This window comes from Nymphaea colorata, chromosome 10 (assembly GCF_008831285.2).
Source record: "Nymphaea colorata isolate Beijing-Zhang1983 chromosome 10, ASM883128v2, whole genome shotgun sequence".
Taxonomy (NCBI): Eukaryota; Viridiplantae; Streptophyta; class Magnoliopsida; order Nymphaeales; family Nymphaeaceae; genus Nymphaea; species Nymphaea colorata.
Genome location: NC_045147.1, coordinates 21,658,945 through 21,679,052, shown reverse-complemented (window position 1 = coordinate 21,679,052; position 20,108 = coordinate 21,658,945). Strand labels below are relative to the sequence as shown.

Genomic DNA, 20,108 nt, shown 5'->3' with positions numbered 1-20,108 from the left:
AACACAATAAGAACGATGATAATCACTGTATCTACAATCATATTGTAATGCGCTCTTCAGCTATATGATAATACTGCCAAATGTATGTATATACACACTTGGCAGTATATAATATCTATACATATGTATGTACATATGCCTTTATTGAGTCTACATATCTTCGATTACTGTTTCATCAGAATATGAATTTCTGCAGCTGTCAGCTCTGTAGGACCACCAGAAATCCGATTCATTTTTAGTATACAAACTTCTTCCTTTTTCATGAATTCATGAGAAAGCTCAGATCTAACTCTTCCGAGTTGTACTCTTTACCCTTGACCTGCACATGGAGTGCCGATCATGGTGATGGGAGCCATTGCTGCAGCCTGCATGACAGCCAAAGCCAGCCCCACTGTCCTAACTCCTCTGGTTACTGTATAAGGAGCAAGTGTAATTGCTGTAATTATATAATCATTTTGTTTTGTTTCTGATCCTTTATTTATAATATACACTTGCTCTTTGATGAAGCACAGCTTAGATAAGATGAAAACATATTTTAAATCATGATCACAAATATGGGCATATATTTGAAAGTGTAACGGCTTCATGATGAGATTTTCAATTGCTGATAGAATGTCAAGAAAAAGTTCTCGGTTTGATCAACATGTGGCTCCCCAAGATCTTTTATATCATCTCAAAAATGAGATCAGGAGTCATGTTCTAAATGGACCGATGCTGTCACCTTCTATCCTTATAAACTTAACTTTGCAACCATTCTAATATATATATATATATATATAAGATCACTAAAATCTGTTTGGAAACTGCAAAGTTAGAAGACCTTTGTACATATTCTTGCATTTTGATTTCAAAATTTTGCAAGTGGATGCGTAAGTTTTAGTGACATAACAGAAACATGTAAGCCTGATTTGGATTTCTTTCATTTGATCGATACTTTGTATTTACAATTTAAGCAATCAAACTCAAGTATGTATTTTTTCACCCTCCAAAAAACTTATTCTTCTTTTTGTAAAATTTTCATTTGAATATGCTAGAAACAATGCAACAGTATGACTGAGACGTGGGAGTCTCTGCATGTACAATATGTTTCGTTGAGAGAGAGAGAGAGAAGATAGAAACAAAAGTCGTGATATGGGCAGATGGAACAACAGGCTGTAGCAGTCATTTCTTGGTTCGGCAATCCCATACTCAACCATCTTCCAAAATGTTGAAGGGATAACATATTTATAATAAAGAAATGAATCGACAAGATGTTTCTTTTGTCTTAATTTTTTCACATTTCATTTGAATAAAGTTCCTTTGTTGGTCGTTAACCTAGCAAGCCCGTGGTGACATGACCTCTGTGTTCTCATTCCTATATATATATATATATGTGTGTGTGTGTTCCTTGAAGAGATTTTTTGGCTGTCTCGTCTCATATATGTTAGAAGGAAAACTTGAGCTGCGACGCCAAGAATGATGACGGGAGCAATCCGTCAAAGATCACTCATCGCAGACCACATTGACTCCACAGTCCTTTTCAAAATTTCAAAGTACAAATTACAATGGCGATGGATGCCCAATAGTTTCTTCCTCTTTTCCTTACAAGTGATGTCTTGCGTGGACGAGTGTTTTTTCCTTTGTGTTTTCTTCTCCCGCTTTCGTTCATAGGTTCGCCGTAAAGAAAAAGCGAGAGATTCATTCTTGATGTTTGAAATTTTTAAAGAAAATTCATGTTTTCGTTTCGTTAGAGATATAAGTTATATTATTAACAGCTTGGGTTTATTTTATTCGGAAATTGCTTGAGTGATAGTTTGGTATAAGATTTCTTTGTCTCTATCTTTGCTTATACCATTTTTTTCCATCAAACTGAAAAAAAAAAAAAAAAACATCTTTCAACAATGAAGCTTATTGATTAGGGCTTAGCATCGGGTCGGGTCGGGCCGCCTTGGGGCCCAATATTCCTGGCACCCAGCAGGCCGAATAACCTTGCAGAATGTTCAGCCCCACCATTTAAGTTATCGAGCTGGACGGATGGTCTCGCCGTACAAATAGGTTGGTGGGTTCGGACCTAGATCTATATGTGGGGTAGTAGCATTCGGTACTGAAACGGATTTAACCCAATAGCTTAATCAGAACCCATGCTTGATTATTGATGTCAACGGATCAGATTCGGATAGAATATATCCTTAATCATATCCACTTTTTAGGATATTCACATGTTCTGATTTGAATTCGAATAAAGAAAAGTCATATCTAAATCCAAATATGAAATCCGATTTTACAATTTCTGAATCCAAATTTTGAACTAGATTTTGCCAATTTTCAAAATTTAATTGCATTAGATACAAGATATTTGTCTAAAAGTGAATCTGATCCGAATTTGATTGGATATTTATGTATATCCGAATTTAATCAGATGCGATTTATCAAATCCGAATCCGATCTCATTTTTTAATCAAATATTAAAAATTTTTTCATATCCGATATTGGTCTAATTCAAATCTGATATGTGTTGGACCTAGGTCTGGCATTGAACAACTTTATCAGTCATACCTACCTCTGTTTACTGATCCGAATCCCGAGCCTATGTGTCAGACCCGAATGTTGGTTGCATCGCAAGCGTGGACCACTTGTCGGGTTTAATACGGGTCGGGTCTCAGACCTTTTCTGGGTTCAATATGAGTCGGTCTGGTTCAAACCCCTCAGAATTATGGAGGAGCAACGTCAGGTTTGGGGTTCAGAGGCAAAACGCTCTTCCGTAGATTTCAAACCTGAAGATCTTAACGGGACGACCGACCTTTTCTCAAGATCCACTCAAGAACCTTTAATAAAAAGCAGCCACGATTTCTAAATAACAAACTTACGAGTCATTTATTGACGTGAGTTTGGGATCTGATTTCGCCCCAGTCAATTCCCAAAACTAAATCTCCCTTGAAACATTTATGTGGCGTTTGAATGTAAAGCATATTTAATACCAGACACTTGTGGGGATGGAATTAAAAGTCTCGTGTTTTATAACCCAAAATGCCTGGTAGTTTTCTTTCAGACATTATATTTCCATGTTCAATGTTATGTCGTTGGAAACCGTCTCCCAAGTCCAAACCCATCACATCAAATCAAACACCAATCCAGCGGCCCCACAGTCGTGGACTCTCCCCCTCCCGGGACTTATCCACTCCTCCACCCACAACAGCAACGTCAACCACATAAACCAGATACGATCTGGATCCCGTAAATATTTGGACTTTTAGAAATAATTTTTTATACGACAACTTAGAAAATTAACAACTATCGAACGATAAGAAACGACGGTCCAAAATTAAGAAATTAGAAAAAATTTAAGTTTATTGAAAAAAAAAAGATATAAACCCCGATACAATTGGATCTTTTCATGGTTCCAAATTTGCCTACGAGGAAAATCCGTATTTTTAACATCTTTTGGGAAGAAGGCGGTCCAAAATTTTCTCTTGAATCCGAACCCACCACTCCAGTGGCGGGTGGATCGGGTTAGGTAGGAAGTCAGGGTCCCACCCTCCTGCAACTGGAAAATTTGGGCACCCTTGCCTTGAGATCAGATGTCACGGAAATAAGTTGGAAATTGACATTCTTGAGACATTGTCCTCCTTATCAGCAAGCATCACGATTCTCCTATTACGCAAACAACCGATCGATATCGGAATGGTCCTCCCACCTGCTAACGCTCATCTATGTCACCCGTCACTCTCGCCGTGGCTTTTTATCAGTGTCAACTTGAGTGTACGACTCGCAGAGCAAAGAATTTGGTATGTGACACGGCAGACTAACATTTTTAACTTTTTTTTTTTTATATTTTAGTATTTTTTTTGTTTAGTAATCTATATTTTATGAAGAATAATATTATGAACATACGTTTGCTTATATTGCATGAGCGTGCAGGGTGATGATATCTTCATGTTCAAGATAAGTCTTTGGATTGGATTTAAAAACATTATAAAGTAGAAGTTAATTAGAAGATAATAAGTTTACTTCAAGAGCAAAAAGAAAAAAAAATAGTTGTGTGCGCACATGTGGATTGATGCTTAGATGTGATTAAGTAAATGAAATGTCTTAGTTGATTATCATCTTTTAATGGTTATATTGTTGCAAGTGTTGTATGTTTAATTTAAATAAACAAATTTAGTTAGTAAATCGTATAATAAATTAGTTGCGTCTCTTGCCCGTGGATGGCCGAAAGAAAGGGGGAAAATAATAAATAGCTTAGATTATGCTCTGGTTGACTAAATTAAATTATTGAGTATTTTTGTTTAAGCAATATTGGCTTCTTAATAGTACTGATCGGTTATTGACTAAATAAACAAAAGTATTTTTTATGTCAATCTTTTTTAAATGGGCAACATAATTTCCTATGGAGGAGAGCGTGCAAACTTGTTTGTGTTTTAAGTTTTCTAATAATATTTAAATAACAAGTTTTCTAATCACATTTAACTAAATTTTCATTGAAGGGCTCGTCTTTTTGTCATAAATCCAAAACTCGGACATATTTTCGTGAAATTTTTGAACGGGCCCAAATTTTTCTTGCAACTGCCGAATAAAGGTGCTAAGCTTCATTTCATGCTTCCGTGATTTATCGTGCTCGCCCTTTTAGTCTGGTTTTATTTACCACTTTCCCACATTGAACGGTTGATACTAAGTCAGTCGTGAAATATTGGACCTGGTTGTATGTTAGGCACTGTCTATTAAGGTCCAAAAATACTTTTAATGGAAAACTAGAAGACCCTCAGTTGTAAAGATAAAAGTGGAATTCAAATATATATATATATATATTCTCTTTATTCATAAGTGTATTGTTTGATAATGAAAGGTTGAAAAAAAACAAAGAAAAAATATATAAAATAAGTCTTTTTATTTTTCTTTCAACCATTCATCATTCATTCATCAAGCTTAAATTCACTGTTTTGTAAGGTCTATTTATTTTAAACAATATAATATATATATAAAATTTAAATTTCTAGATCCATCTCGAGGAATTCATACATAAGCTAAGCGTGCATGTATGAGAAGCCAGAGGAATTCACGATTTCATAACCGTAGACAGGTCGGACAACATCAAATGTGGATAAGGTTAACGGTGTGGGTCCCACAAGTATAAATTTAAAAGGAAAAGCAAACTCAATATTTGATAGATAAACGTTGAGGTTCGTCTTGAAAGGCCGATCGGGGAAGAGCGAAAGGGTGGCATTTCTTTTATGCATCTCTCGCTTGCATTGTACAAATGCAATTTAAATCCAAATAAAGATTGAATTGAATAGAAAGCAAAATGATCTGATTGGATGGCTGATTTATGGGCGTTCTGTGTCAGTTTTTTTTTTTTTAGGTTGAGGGGCATTTCTTCAATGTACTTACCTTTTTCCGATGTTTCAAGACGACATGCATCCTCTTTGCAAATATTCTCAAAATTCAAAACAAAAACTGACTCACTCACTGCTTACCCGCTCTTACTCCAATTCACTTCCATCTAACTTTTGTATCATTGATTTTAACCAAATCTAAAACACCTCTTGGTTTTTATAACATCATAGAATCTGTTAATGAGAAACTTAAATTTCGGATTCCTACCAAAAATCAATCATGTTGTCACCCTTATATGATTTGATTTGATTAAAGCACGATATAAAATATTAAAATCTAAAACGGTCTTCTGCGCAGTCGTCCCCGTCCACTGACTTCCGGCAGCTGATGATAATAATTAAAAAGATAAAATGAAGGGAAAAGGATGAGTTGAGTTCTTATCACCTCAATCAGGTACGGCTCCGCATGTTAATGCCAAGAATCAATCCATCATAAATTTGATGCCTTCACAATTATTTATTTTCTGACCTTCTTCAGAGAGAGCATGTGCAGTTTTCCCGATGCAGTGCCTTACGTAGCAATGTAAAAATGGTTTGGATCCGTTATCTGGGTCCAACTTTAAATTCACAAAATGTGATTCGAATCCGACTTCTAATCCGCATCCAAAAAAACTGACATTTAAAATGTAGATATCCGAATCCAATAAAACGCCTATCTAAGATCAGATCTGGATTTGAATCCAGTGATCTGAATTATCGAACGTTTACATATACAGATTCAAATGGGATTGAACAAATGTGAAGAAACCGCATTCATGTTCCATTATAGTATAAGTTCTTGAAAGTTAAGTCTCTAATCTCATTATCCATTGGAAAAGATCTCATTCCTACTTGATATGAACGCAGTTTCAAAATTTCAAGTTCCTCACAACACTCAAGTTAGTTGGCTTTTTTTTGAATAATGGGTTGATAATTTCATCTCATTCAAATATTATTATGAGTTTTTCGGGTCTGATCCGAATTTGAATTTTTGTAGGGATGAACGACGTAGGGCATCAGGTGGCCCTCTATCACGTGTCCGTCATGTGACTTTGACACGTGTCCACTTTCTGACTGGACATGTTGTCATTCCACGTAGTACCCTCTTTGAGTCTACTCTCGACCTTATCTGTAACTCCTTTTTTTTTTTTAAATAATATTTTCCAGATTCCCATTTACTCGATATATTTCGCAAACTCCAAAAATCTAAATTTTCCTGTTTATAAGATGTGAAGCACTCGCTTCCCATTTCCTTGGCACGGGAACAAGAGAGAGAGAGAGAGAGAGAGAGATGGGTTTGCTGGATCAGTTGTGGGACGAGACACTGGCCGGACCTCGGCCGGAAAGCGGCCTGAGCAAGCTCCGGAAGTTCAACGGACGGCAGGCCTCTGGAAAAGGTCGGCTCCCGGAGGCCCTCTGCTTCTCTTTCTCCTTTCAGAATTACAAGAGCTTCCTCCTTACCTTCGTCGTTTTGTCTCCCTCTCTTCTGGGGTTTTGTCTTCCTGTCTTCTTTCCAGAGACGATCATCGGGGCCGATAGATGTACGATGGGCCAGATGGACCGCGGCGATTGCTCGGAGGAGGTCGGGAAAGTCACGCGGAGCATCATGATCGTGCGGCCGGGTCCCCTCGCCTCCGCCGGAAACGGCGGAACCCCGCCGGCCTCCCCGGCGGGGTCGGCATCGTCTCCGCTGAGCCCGCTCTCGTCCTTCTTCCGTGAGTTGCTTCGTCTCCTCCCTCCTTCCCTATCTCTAAAATGACCAACACATCCCCATTTGGTTCTTCTCTGAACGGACTTGTTCAAAACAAGGAGGCATTCTAGTCATTTGCTGAAAAGAGGTTTGGTTTTTGTTTCGATGTAGAGGGAGTCAGAGAAGGAGAGATGAACAGGGGGAGGAGGAAGTCCATGTCCGACGCCTACCAGAGAGGAAAAGTAACAGGAGAAGTGGACGGCTGGAGGAACTCTTCTTCCCTTGAATAATGGTACTTCCTTCTCTCCTCCTTCTTTATACTTGGTTCCTTTATCTCTCACCTTTCGTTGATTTTCTATATGTTTTTTCTTTGTTCTGGTGCATGCAGAGAGCTTGATGATGGCGGTCTTGGAGAATGATTTTCCTTTTTCTCCCTTCTCTTTAGTTTGTAGTACTCGGTCTTCTTTTGAAGCACCTTAGAGGTTGAGGTCATAGGAATACGTAGACTGCGTTTGTGTGGGAAATCCTGAGCCTGTGCTCGTTTTCGTGTACATAACGATGGTTGTATTGTATGATATGAACTCTCCTGTTATAGTTTGTTTCTTCTTCTTGAAATGGTTTGTTGTCGTTTTGGTTTTTCCTTTTCTCTTTAGCTGTTCTGCACTTCTATTTTTTTGGTTTTTGGGTCTTCTTGGTATCTTTTAAATTGAATATTTGGTTTCGTACCGGCAATCGGGGATTAATGAGGGTGACTCTTAAGTCTATAAATCATTAGAAAACCCCTGGAATAATGTTGGTAGATTGAATCGTTAAATTATTGTCAGTCTCTTTTTTTTTTTTTTGTTGGTTTTCCCATTCGAAGAGATATACACTACAAAGAAAGGATATTGGGTCAAGGTGATCTCTGATTGGTGGAAGGAAAAAATCTAGAGTTAATTAGTACCGGATCAAGGTGATATTATCATAATTGATCTTCTAATATGTTCACATAAAGCTCCATTACGTAGTAGCCTGATTGTCTCGTTGATTGCGTTGAAAGAAGGCAAAAATATTGCTTTCGGGCGACGATAAATTAGTCACAAAAAACCCCTTCTTTTTCGAAGAGGACTCTATATCGACATTAAAAACAATGAAAAAAAACAACACCATCTTTTTCCCTTTAAAAAAAAACTCTAAAATGATTTTTTTCACATTTTTAACATTCGTTTTCTCGTTACTTTTACGTTATTTTAGCTTTATAGTTTAACATATAAGTTGAATTATTTATCTTCATTTCTATCATTATTAAAACATCATTTTATCAAATTACTTTATGTTTTTCTATTGGTTTTATATTTATTTTACTTTTTCCAATTTCTAGGATTTTTATTTTGCAAAAAAAGTGACCAACTTTTTACAGAAATTTTCCCAAGATTTTCAATTTTGCCTACAAATACCCAGAAAAATCCTCATTGACATTTGTAGCGATGATTGCTGTCCATCAACTTAAAATCTCCACCTTATTTCTCAACTCTAATCCTCACGTATCTTTGACTCTTGCCATGGATGTATTAAATTAGGGAGCAAGAATCAAACAATGATAGAAAAGCTAGTGCACTTCGTTTGTTCTTCTTTTTCCCATTTTTAATCAACTTTATATATATAGGATTGGATTATAATGACCCTCACAAGGTGCTTTGATGCGTGGAACAGCACATGTGAGTAGATCCAGTGGCGGAGCCAGCGTGGGGCAGGTGTGGGCGCCTGCCCACGCCAGCCCAGATAGCCCACGTGTATACTACCATAACTCTGGCTTTTTACATTATTGCAAGGGAGAAATTATTCATGATAAGTTTAACGGATTGGTGGTACATGAAAAACATTTGTGTCGTGCCTCATTTAATAAATCATGAGTTTAAATTAAAAAAGAAAAAGGTGAGAGAAGAAGGCTACGTCGGAGACTGTTAAGAATTTTCTTAAATGGTCTCGCACATCTTCACCGTGTGGCCTATTAGAAGCATGCATGCCGTCTATAATTTATTTGTCTTAACCACATTGGAAAATTATCAAGAATTGTCTTGAATATTTTAAATTTTTTAATTGTCTCGCACATCTTTACCATGTGGCCTACTTAGGAGAAATGCATGACATATTTTGTCTTACCTACATTGGAAAATTATCTTTTCATGAACGAAATTTTTGTGAGATTCGGATTCTTTGTCGTAGATGATGTCTTACACTCTATTAAGGCTGGTACCAAACCAGTCTCCGGACTTTGCTTGTTCTAGTTAGGCTTGTAGAAGTGAGCCACAAGACCTACCTGCAGGAGATTATTCGTAAAACATTTAACACCGATTTTCTAAATTTGCATTTTCAATTAATTAAAATCACTTTTCTAATATTCAATAGTATTAATGTGAAAATAAATTTGTAAATCAAGTTATACAAGCCAAATAAAAGGTCAACACTTCTTGGTCATGCTTAGCGTTTTAGCTGTTCGATTTAGGTTTTTTAGGCCTTGTTTTGGACCATGCCGTTTTTTATTTTTTTTCTTCCTCCCAATAAGATATTTTAAGTTAGAAGATGTGTCAGTCTCTTAAAAAAATTTTATTTTTTAAGTAAGAATCTTAAATATTTATCCTTATATATATATATATATAAGTCCCCCACTAGCTTTGAGTATTTTAAATAAGTGGCCAATTTTTCTGGCTCCACCACTGAGTAGATCATCTTCCCGAGTGTTAAACAGAATCAATTTGATAATCGTATGCCTTTAAAGGCCAGTGGTGGAGTTAGAAAAGTTTTCTGGAAGACATGACTGCTATCAGCAGTTCAATATGTAGCTCCAACACTGCTAAGAGGTGCTGTATGATTACTTAAGATTTTAGTTCCAGGAATATATCCTTCTTTTGTGGTTCACCAAACTAAAGAACTTAGTTTAGACCTAATATCAACACTTGTTTATGGTGGTCAGGGAAAATATACACTGATTGATTTGTGAAAACCTTCACGTCTCTTTCAAAATGTCAGGAGAATGTGAACGGGTTCCCCAAAAAGTTGTAAAGAACAGCAATGGGGTCCCCTTGCTTTTCCTTTTGCTTTTTGGTCTCGGCCAGTGAACGAGTCTCCTGGAAGAGAACACGGGACAGTTTCATAAATTCCCACCATTTCAAGTGCAGTTTCACTGATTGAACTCTGCTACGTACCGAGATGATAAGTGATTCGAATTTGTCTTCTTCTTTCTCCTACTTCACTTCTCTTGTAAACTGCAACAAGCAAGGAGGAAGGTCACGGTGGTCTTTTGATTATGGAGGTGAAGGTAGTGATCACGAAGAGTCACTCAGTCGAAGAATATTTTATATGAAGATGGTGTCCATTCATGCCTTTGCTTTGGGTGGCATGCATTGGTCCACAAGTTGCGTTCTAAGTGAGAGTTCAACATTAATTTTCAGGCATAATTAAGCAGTGATCAAAAGTATATGATCAAAAGTGTTGCATATGGAGCTGGTGATGATTATTAGGTTGGATTTCAGGGTGTTTGGCCTTTCCGGCTTGCTTGCCGTTTGTGGCCCGGAAAATAGGCTTCTGCCCCGTGAGAAAGTGGTTCTTATTTGTTTCTTTGCAAGAACAAAGTTAGGAAAAACTTTCTCGCATCTGCGAAAAGAGAGACTTTCTTGTCATTCATGATCGAGTTTAATCCTAGTTCGCCGGGCCGACATGTTGAACTGGTCCGGTGCCCAAACCTCTGGTTCAGTGTAGATATAGGGGCAAAGCCAGCCCAAGCCCACGTCAATTTTTTGTAAAAAAACTATATATAAATTTTAGAAAATTTTACTTGTTCTACATAAAAATTTTGAAAAATTATAATTCGACTTTAGTCAAAATTTAAAAACTTTAATTCAACGCCCCCTTAGTGTAGACTCTGTAAAAATATGTCCACCTTGTTTCAGGGCTTCGGGTAGCCAAGATATATAAACCAGAGTTCTAACATTGGGCTCAACAGGTCGAGCAGAGCTCAAGTCCGTTGAGCAGCTAAGCTCCATTTCCAGCTTGGGCTGAGAAATTAATTCCATCTCAGACTCAGGTCGCCGGCATAAAACTGGTGTTTGACATGACATGAGAACCTGAGGATGTGATTTGGGATCATAGCTGGGGTCTATGCTTGCTTAGCTTCAAAGTGGAATAATTCCTGCACAACCTGTGTGAAAATGATTTTTCAACTTCCTACTTTTCCATCCAAACAGGCATGAGAATTTGAGGACATAATTATGGATCTCCCAAGGGGTCCACTTTTCAACCGGTTTACATGTGACTCAAAAGCACATGTTCTTCTTGTTTCTTCGGAATCATATTGAGAAATACAACTTAGTCGAGATTTTTCAAAGATTTTGTGTTTGGACGGATGATATGCCTCCGGCTAGAAAATAGTTAAATAATTAAAATTCGACAATATAAATGGATGTTTGCGACGACTTGAGCATAAAATTCGATAATATAACTAAAGTTGAAAAGCCTGGTTTAAACATAAAAAGTAATTAATAAAAAATTGTTTTAGTGTCCTCGCCGACTCCGGCATCCACGTTCCTGCTTGCTTGAGGACGAGCCCTCCCGCTTCGTCTGCGGCATCTGCATGGAGCCCAAGCAACTTTCCGAGACGATCGAGAACCGTTCGTGCGGGCACCGGTTCTTCGTCGGCGGCACCTGACCGTTCGGGGTGCAAGGCGAGAATGGAGCTGGAGTGGTGGCAGGGGATCCTCTCCGAGGCACGCGATCTCCGCCGGACGAAGGGAAAAGCGTAGTTGCGGAGGCGGAGTGCCCCCACTGCCACAGGCCGTTCTGCGCCAAGTGCAAGGCGCCATGGCAGGCCCGCTTGGAGTATCGGCGGCGGGACGAGAGCATGAATGATATTCTGTTGAAGAAGATGGCGGAAGAGCAAAAGTGGACGAGGTGCCCCAGCTGCTGCAAGTTTTACGTCGGTAGAAAAGGTGGAAGGCTGCCTCCACATAACCAGCAAGTGTAGCTTTCATTTCTGCTACCGCTGCAGTGGTCCGTGCACGGACGAGCATTATGGATGCCAAAATATATATATATATATATATATATATATATATATATATATGTATGCATTATGGCGCAGAGAGATACATTAATTCTTACCTAAAACTCCACCACTGACTGGAATTTTGGGTTTCGGCCTTATGGTTCCATTTATGCTCACGCATGTTCGGTCTCTATGCTCTTCGTCTTCCTGGCCGGCATGCTTTCTGAAGTTAATGAACTCGTTTATGAGTTGGGTTGTGGGTTCCAACATTTTTGTTTGAATTGGCTGTTGTTTCTCTCTCTTAATGTATTCTTGATTTGTTTAGTAAGAATCACTTGGTGGAAGAATATTTTTCATGAAGATGGTGTCCATTCATGCTTTTGCTTTAGGTGGCATGCGCTGGTCCACAAGTTGTTCTAAGTGAGAGTTTATACATGATTATCCAGTTGGATTCAAGGTGTTTGCCATTCCGACTTGCTTGCTTCATGGCGGAGCTAAGATTTTTTTGCGAAGGGACACTTTGAGTCACTACCTAGGTCTGGTGTGGGCATCGCATGTAATGAAAACCAGGTCTAGTTTCATCTCCTGGCACTTCCATGCTTTGTTTGTTTCTTTGCAAGAACAAAGTTAGGAAAACTAGCTTGTCTTGTCACTCTGCATGATCTAATTTAATCCTGGTTCATTGGACCAACATGCGGAACTGGTCTGATGCCCAAACCTGGTTCAGTCTTCACATTGTGTCTTTACATCCAGGTCGCTTCTAGTGGCATAGCCACATGGTGACTGGTAGGCAGTTGCCCACACCAGTCTCTTAAAAGTTATTTATTTTTAAATGAGAATCTTAAATATTTATCCTTATATATATAAGTGCCCCTCTAACTAATTTTTCTGGCTCCGTCGCTGGTTCGAACATTGGGCTCAACAGGGTGAGCAGAGCTCAAGGCCGTTGAGCAGCTAAGCTCCATTTCCAACTTGGACTGAGAAATTAATTCCACACAGCACCGAGCTCAAGGGCATAAAATTCGTGTTTAACATGAGAACCTGAGGATGTGATTTGGGATCACAGCTGCGGTCTATGCTTTGCTTAGCCACAAAGTGGAATAATTCCTGCCCAACTTGTGAGAAAATGGTTTTCAACTTCCCACTTTTCCATCCAAACAGGCATGAGAATTTGAGGACATAATTATAGATCTCCCAAGGGGTCCACTTTAAAACTGTTTTACATGTGACTTAAAAGCACATTTTCTTAATTGCTTCTTTGGAATCATATTGAGAAACACAACTTAAAACGAGATTTTTCAAAGATTTTGTTTTTGGACAGATGATGCGCCCCGGGCTAGAAAATAGTTGACTAACTAAAATTCGATAGCATAAATAGATTTGGCAGTCTTTTTTTATTAAAAGTCATGATTTTTAGCCTTGCTTTTAGAACTAAAACTATTGTTCAGTTTTTATGCACTTGCCTTTACTCTTCCACACCCAAATCATGCGATTTAGAAATCGTTCATCAAATCACATCTCTGTCAATTTATACACGAGTAGGATAATCTCTCTCTCTCTCTCTCAAATAATGTTACATTTGAGAAAGCTCAGTGCAAACTTCATTATGGCCTCTTGCAGTCATGCTTACACTAACAAAAGCTGGTAAGAACTAAGAACCCCTCTGACCCTTTTTTGTTCGTGTTTGAATGGTGAAGAAAATGGTCGTGATATATTGTTGCCCTGACCGATGGGAAGAAATCGACCAGCGGTTTTCATTGGAAACGGAAAACTTGGGTGCGTCCTGTGACTGTGTGTCTGAGAAGTGCGGACCGTGCGATCATAATCAAAGGCTCGTCTCCTCCGAGTGCCGTGGCTATTTGGGGGCTGTGCGGGTCGGTCCCGCTGGGACTCGATATGCTCTGTCTCCTTCCAGACGATGGTGGTCCGCCAAGATCCACCGTCCATCCAGAGAGCGGCAGTGAGTCTGGCGGGTGGTGGAAAAGCATCTCCCTGCGGCACTCGTCCCACCCGCTAACGAACAACCCGTTACTCCTGGTTCTCTGTATCTTTCTTTGCTTTTCCGGCGTGATACGGCCTTCCGGCGGCCTCTTCGATCGCCGAAGTTGTTGGTTATGGGCTTGTGGGATTTGGGTACGTTGGGAGTGGTGGAATGCTTCGTTTTCTTAGAGAACCGGTCCTGCACATCAGCGAAAGAAGCCGGGAATTGGTGTAGAAGTGGAAACAGAGTACGGTTTCCTTTTTTTTTTTTTTTTTTCTTTTCCTTGTTCTTGTGCGAGCCTTGGTTTTACTTTCTGCAATTGATTGTTGGTTTCTTGGCATTCGTGGTACTTGGTCTCTCTCTCTCCTCCCACCAACCCAACCCCGTACCCTTCAGCTTAAAAATGTTACCAAATCATAAAAATGAAGTTCAGGTTACAGATGTTATTTCCAGTATACGTGAAGGCTAACTGATATGCAATCTCATATTTGTCTCCCTTTATCAGCATCTGCCCATTCTTACACTATTGATCAGTTGTTTGGGACTGCCTGTCAGTAGTACTGAATGAATTGCCTAGAACTTCTGCTGCTAGTTATGCAGCAAAAATCAAACAGTTAACACATCAGAGTGTTACTTACTCTTTTACAAGTCTTTTGATGTTTTGACAACTGGAACTGAGACGATTTGAGTGTTTGTGCCATTGAGTAGCAGCGCGTCCAGAGGATCTTGTATGGATTCAAGGAAAGAGGCCATGGGTTCTTATGTGGCTACTAAAGCAAGTGTTCCTAGTGGAAATGAGTTTGTGCATAAAGGTGTCAATCCCATGGAACCATATGTAGGTATGGGGTTTGAAAGCGAGGAGGCTGCAAGGATATTTTACAATGAATATGCTAAATGTGTGGGATTCAGCATGCGTGTGGATATTGTTCGACGGTCAAGACGTGATTCACAAACTATTGGTCAACAATTTGTGTGTTCGGAAGGAGGCTTCCATTCAAGGAAGCGTCCTATCGCATGGGAAGGTTGCAAAGCCATGATCAGATTAAAAAAGGAGGATTCTGGTAAATGGGTTGTAACAAGATTTGAGAAGGATCATAATCATGAGTTGGTACCACCAGGCAAAGTTTCTCTACCTCGGCCACATTTTCAGATGGCTTATGTTGCAGACAATATTAGCAACAATTATGGCAAAGCAGGGATTTGTCAGAGCATATCTCATGTGGGAGAAAAATCTGGAGGATCAAACATTATTGGCTTCAATTCAATAAATTCAACAAATTCTATTCCAGCTGCTTATAAGAGGAGGACTCTTGAAAGAGATGCTCAGAACGTACTAGACTATTTCAAACATCAGCAGGCAATGAATCCTGCGTTCTTTTATGCAATTCAGGCTGATGAACAGGATCATATTACAAATGTCTTTTGGGCCGATGCGCGATCCAAGATGGCATATAGTTGCTTTGGTGATATGGTAACATTTGATGTTACTTACAGGACAAATGTGTATGGCATGCCATTCACACTGTTTACAGGTGTCGACCATCATAAACATGCTGTTTTGTTTGGCTGTGGGCTTCTTTTAGATGAAAGTGAAGCTTCACTTGTTTGGTTGTTTAATACCTGGCTTAAAGCTATGTCTGGACGATACCCAGATTCACTAGTAACTGATGAAAGTCCTGCAATAGCAGCAGCCATGGCATTTGTATTTCCAAGGACTCATCACCGTCTTTGTAAGAGGCATATCCTAAGAAAGTTTCCTGATAAATTGGGAGATGTTGGACGTGCTAGTAGTGGTTTGAGAGAGGACTTCTTTAAGTGCATCAACATGACTGTGGCAAATGACGAGTTTGACTCACAGTGGCGATCATTCATTGATAAATACGAGCTTCAAGATAATCAATGGCTTCAATCGTTGTACAAAAACCGTGATAAATGGATCCAAGTATACTTTCAGGACGTACTGCTTGACAATATGCCTAAGACCCAAATAAGTGAGACCATTAGCATGTTTTTTGATGTTGATGATCATACAACATTAATGTCATTTATTAATCAGTGTGAGAATGCTGTAGATAGTTGGTATGAAAAGGAACTTGTACAATACTACAAAACAGGGGACATGAAACCATATCTTAAGATGGGTTTTCCAATGGAAAACCAAGTGGCTGAAATTTATACCAAGACAATCTTTTTAGAGTTTCAAGAACAACTAGTTCAAAGCCTTCGTCATATAGCAGAAATGAGTAAAGAGGATGGTCCCATTAGCACATTTAAGGTTGTAGAATTTGGGACAACAAAGGGTGAACATACTGTAACATTTAATGCTCTGGAAGTATGTGCCATTTGCAGCTGCCAGATGTTTGAGTATGCGGGGATACTTTGCCGACATATATTAAGAGTCTTCATTGTTAAAAATGTCATGCTACTTCCCCCACACTATATAATCAAGCGGTGGACCAGGAATGCGATGAATGGTGATCTACTGTATGACCCAGGAAGTGCAATTCAAATTGGTTCCCTGGAAGCTCGGACTTCACGTTATGATGATCTTTGCCGTGAGGCCATCAACTTTGCTGCTGAAGGGGCATGGAATTTGGATATTTGCAAAGCTGCAAAATCTGCTCTACAGAAGGCTTTTGAAGAGATGCATGCTGCAAAAGAAAAGGTTGGAATAGTTGTACAACATACTTCTCCAGTTGTTGGAAGCATTCAGGATGCCAGCATATGCGAAAGGGATTGACCACATGATGCTGGCATCACTTGTACAATAAAATGGTAACTCCTTTTCTCCATTTTATGGTCTGATAATCTTTTCTTGATTTGTTTACTAATGCTTCTGCTCCATCTGTTCAAGAACTTTTCTCATATGGCACCCAACAACCCTCCACTCCCACCTACCAAAAGGAAACCAATTGTAATAATATATTGTTTTGCAAAATGTGGTAATAGTCTTTCATCCATTGTTTGGTAAAAGTTCTAAGGGCCTGTTCATAAGCACAGAATTGAGAAACCATAAAGGTTATCTTTCACCCCGTGACGAAGACTAACCTGTTGGGTCGGGCATTACTGGCTTAAGATTTGGCTATGGTTTAGTGTGTGCTTATGCAATTTGTTAGCTCATGGCAGACCAAGCTACCAATTTTTGTACAAGTTGAATGAGTAATCATTGTTAACTGAAAGGTAACTTCCTTATAGGTACCTACTTAAATTTCCATAAAAGCCAATCATCTTGTGAACCAGATGGTTTCCTGCAAATCTTTATTGGAATTGATCTCAGAACAACCTATATTTCTTTTGCATAGCAATTGCCCATTTTCTTTAAGCATCAATTACTTGCAATCTTATCAACAATAGAATAGTAACGTGAGAATGTTTAGTAAGTTCAATAATTTGTTGGTTCTAAAATTTTTTTATCTTGTCAAAGCTCAAGGGGTGCAAATTTTAGCTAAAAGATAGGTACATATATGAATGCGATAGCCCTTAACAACTATGTTCCTCCATTAGCGTGGTTTACTGCCATCCCTCTTCTCCTCCCGTACCCCACAACTCTTCTCTCTCTCTCTCTCTCTCTCTTACAAAATGATAATCATAATTATAAAATAAAAAGATGTCTATAGGATGGTTTTAGATATCGGCTTCTTAGAAAAAATTCATTGAACAGCTTCTTCTTGGTTGTACAGAAAAATTCCAAATATTTTCACCTAGTAGATGAAAATCTAAACAGAATTCTCTATGTACTTACTTCCTTGTCATACTTTCTGGTAGGTGCAACTTGTCTTCCTTTTTTTCACTAGCTTATTCTTAATTGACTACTTACCTGCAAGCCTAATCCGATCCTTGCACACAAGTGGCACGCTACGACACATGGCTTGGGGCTAGCTTGATATTTATTTTGATATATCTGCTAATGTATTTGCATATACTGATGTTTAGCATTCGTTTGATCTCTTAAACTTGCAGATAGATGTGTTCCAGAAAGGTGGTTTACTTTGGAGAATATGAGAAGATTTTGGGGGTCCTAATTGACCAATTGTTGGGCCCACTCAAGTCTCAACATTCAAATGAATGTATTCGTCATGATAAGATGTCCCAATCATCCTGGGTTCTCTGCAGATGTCTCTTTGGTATAAGTTTCAAAGAGGTTTTACAAGCCTTCAATGGACGAACGTTAAGTAGCTCTTACATACTTCTGCTTGTGGCTTCTACTGCAGTTGCCATTGTTTCGTTTAATGTTAGAAGGCAAGTGAATATCTTAACTGGATGAGTTTTCTTTTGTGTGTAAATATCTTAGGGAGCTATTGGGTATTAAGCTGCTAACGTCTAATCTTGTCAAAAGCAGTCTTCTCTCACAGGTGTATATATATTCATGTATCTGAAGTGTTTTCAAGGCATAAGACAGATTTGTACCTATTTTTTCTGAAGGCAAGTTTTTCTGGCCGAGTTACAAATTTCGCAAAGTCTGTTCTTATACATGTTTGTTCCTTGAACTGGCGGTGCTAGGGTTACTTTTCTAATCTCTGCGCTGATCTCACGGCCAAAATGAAGACTGCACACACACAAACATGTACATATGTACGTATAGAGAGAGAGAGAGAGAGAGAGAGTAAATCAATCCTACAAACTATACAAGCCTACATCCCCTTTGTGACACTGTCATATCAGTGCTCTCTCTCCTACTTTTCATCGAGGAGCGTATGCAGTTGTAGTATGTAAATGGGAAAAATAGCGCTCAACATAAAAAATGAGCCTACTCTTTATTCTCTGAAGGAAAAGTGAGTAGTGGGCAAAGTAAATATGATCTTAGTGAGCAATGAGCATGAATCATGGTTCTCTGCTGACAATGCCAAAACTTCATACTTTACCTCACCTTGTAGCTGGATTTTTAAACACAACTTACATGCGATGTAATAATCAGATTATGGTTCCTTTTCTGAATGTTACCGTTGGAATAGTCTAGAAATGATATTGGGATTTCCCAACTATATTTTCAAAATATTAGGTGCTGTAAGAAGACCATCGAAATGGATGATATTTTTTACTTTTGTTCAATCTTAGCATTATCAAATACTTAAAGCCTAGATTTTGCAGATATTTTATGTCTGTTTTGTTATGGCTTTCTTTTCCCCTTTGAGAGTTCCTTCGTGTGGAGAAACCTGTCTTGTACCAGTTACCTATGCTTTGTGGTTTATTTTTTTCTACCTGTGGAGGAGCATTTGATAATTGGATGTGGTGACATATCCATATTCAAATGGAAATTGGAGTCTTTGGATGTTCTATACGGGACCAACAGGCTTAGCAATAATATATACAAAGCCCAACTCAACACAGTAAGTTGGTTGTCTGTGACATTTTTTTAAAAATCGGAATCAGTATTTTGTTGGATCATAAATATATCGATTACCGATCTGGGTTCTCAGCAGTTTAGCCGGACATGGTAAAGAAAATTATATTCAACTAACTAATCGGATCTAAGGGTAGAGCTAGGAATTTTTTATGAAGGGGAGCCACATTATAGTTTCTTCATTTTGTTAAATTTTTATATAGGATAGACAAATTTTTAAAAATTTACATGTAAATTAAAAAAAAAAATTGATGCTCCTCCTCCCCTGATCAGATCCAATAGGCTGTTGCGCATCCAAATTTATGTCTGATATCCAATTGAAATCCACCAAACATTAGAAACAATTGCACATAAATCTTAAATCTTATGTTAGTCAGATCCAAGTAGAGGGTCTAAATTCAGATTTTAAATGCATACAACACGATTAAGTGGAATCCAGCAAAGACTATATCTGAGCCGACTGTGAGCCATTTAAATCCTTCAAATTATTGCAATAAACGAATGTTTCTAAAAACATCAGGCAAAGAAGTAGCCTGAAGTGGACGGCCAATTGAAAAGTGGAAAAGAGAAGATGCTTTATTAAAGATTACCCAAAAGACAAAATATCTCATAAGCCATAAACATTTAAGCAAGTAAAAGTTAGGATGCATAAACAAGCACTAATTAGTTATATTGAAATTATATATAATCATCGTCACAAAAAACGTTTTTTTGGAAAAAAAAAGTAC

The 20,108-nt window shown here is 38.5% G+C and overlaps 2 protein-coding genes across 5 annotated transcripts; both read left to right on the top strand.

Annotated features, from left to right (window-relative positions):
- Positions 1-6,585: 6,585 nt before the first annotated feature.
- LOC116263008 (dormancy-associated protein homolog 3-like) lies at positions 6,586-7,653 on the top strand. The gene is made up of 4 exons (XM_031642571.1): positions 6,586-6,745; positions 6,866-7,063; positions 7,210-7,330; positions 7,427-7,653. Exons 1-3 carry the CDS (start codon positions 6,640-6,642, stop codon positions 7,326-7,328), a joined length of 423 nt encoding a protein of 140 aa, XP_031498431.1. The 5' UTR covers positions 6,586-6,639; the 3' UTR covers positions 7,329-7,330; positions 7,427-7,653.
- A 6,148-nt stretch (positions 7,654-13,801) lies between these two features.
- Positions 13,802-18,487, top strand: LOC116263385 (protein FAR1-RELATED SEQUENCE 5-like). 4 transcript variants are annotated; one of them, XM_031643116.2, is made up of 3 exons: positions 13,802-14,286; positions 14,751-16,814; positions 18,000-18,487. In XM_031643116.2, the coding sequence occupies exon 2, from the start codon at positions 14,770-14,772 to the stop codon at positions 16,777-16,779; it is 2,010 nt and encodes a 669-aa protein (XP_031498976.1). In that variant the 5' UTR covers positions 13,802-14,286; positions 14,751-14,769; the 3' UTR covers positions 16,780-16,814; positions 18,000-18,487. The 4 variants fall into 4 exon arrangements, with proteins under 4 accessions (XP_031498976.1, XP_031498975.1, XP_031498974.1 ...); XM_031643115.2 differs by having other exon boundaries at positions 13,803-14,286; positions 14,748-16,814; XM_031643114.2 differs by having other exon boundaries at positions 13,803-14,286; positions 14,545-16,814.
- Positions 18,488-20,108: the final 1,621 nt, after the last annotated feature.

Coding starts and splice junctions, on each gene's coding strand:
- LOC116263008 (XM_031642571.1), top strand. CDS start 6,640: ATGGGTTTGCTGGATCAGTTGTGGGACGAGACACTGGCCGGACCTCGG. Junction 6,746..6,865: donor ACGGCAGGCCTCTGGAAAAG/GTCGGCTCCCGG, acceptor TCTTCTTTCCAG/AGACGATCATCGGGGCCGAT. Junction 7,064..7,209: donor CCCGCTCTCGTCCTTCTTCC/GTGAGTTGCTTC, acceptor GTTTCGATGTAG/AGGGAGTCAGAGAAGGAGAG.
- LOC116263385 (XM_031643116.2), top strand. CDS start 14,770: ATGGATTCAAGGAAAGAGGCCATGGGTTCTTATGTGGCTACTAAAGCA.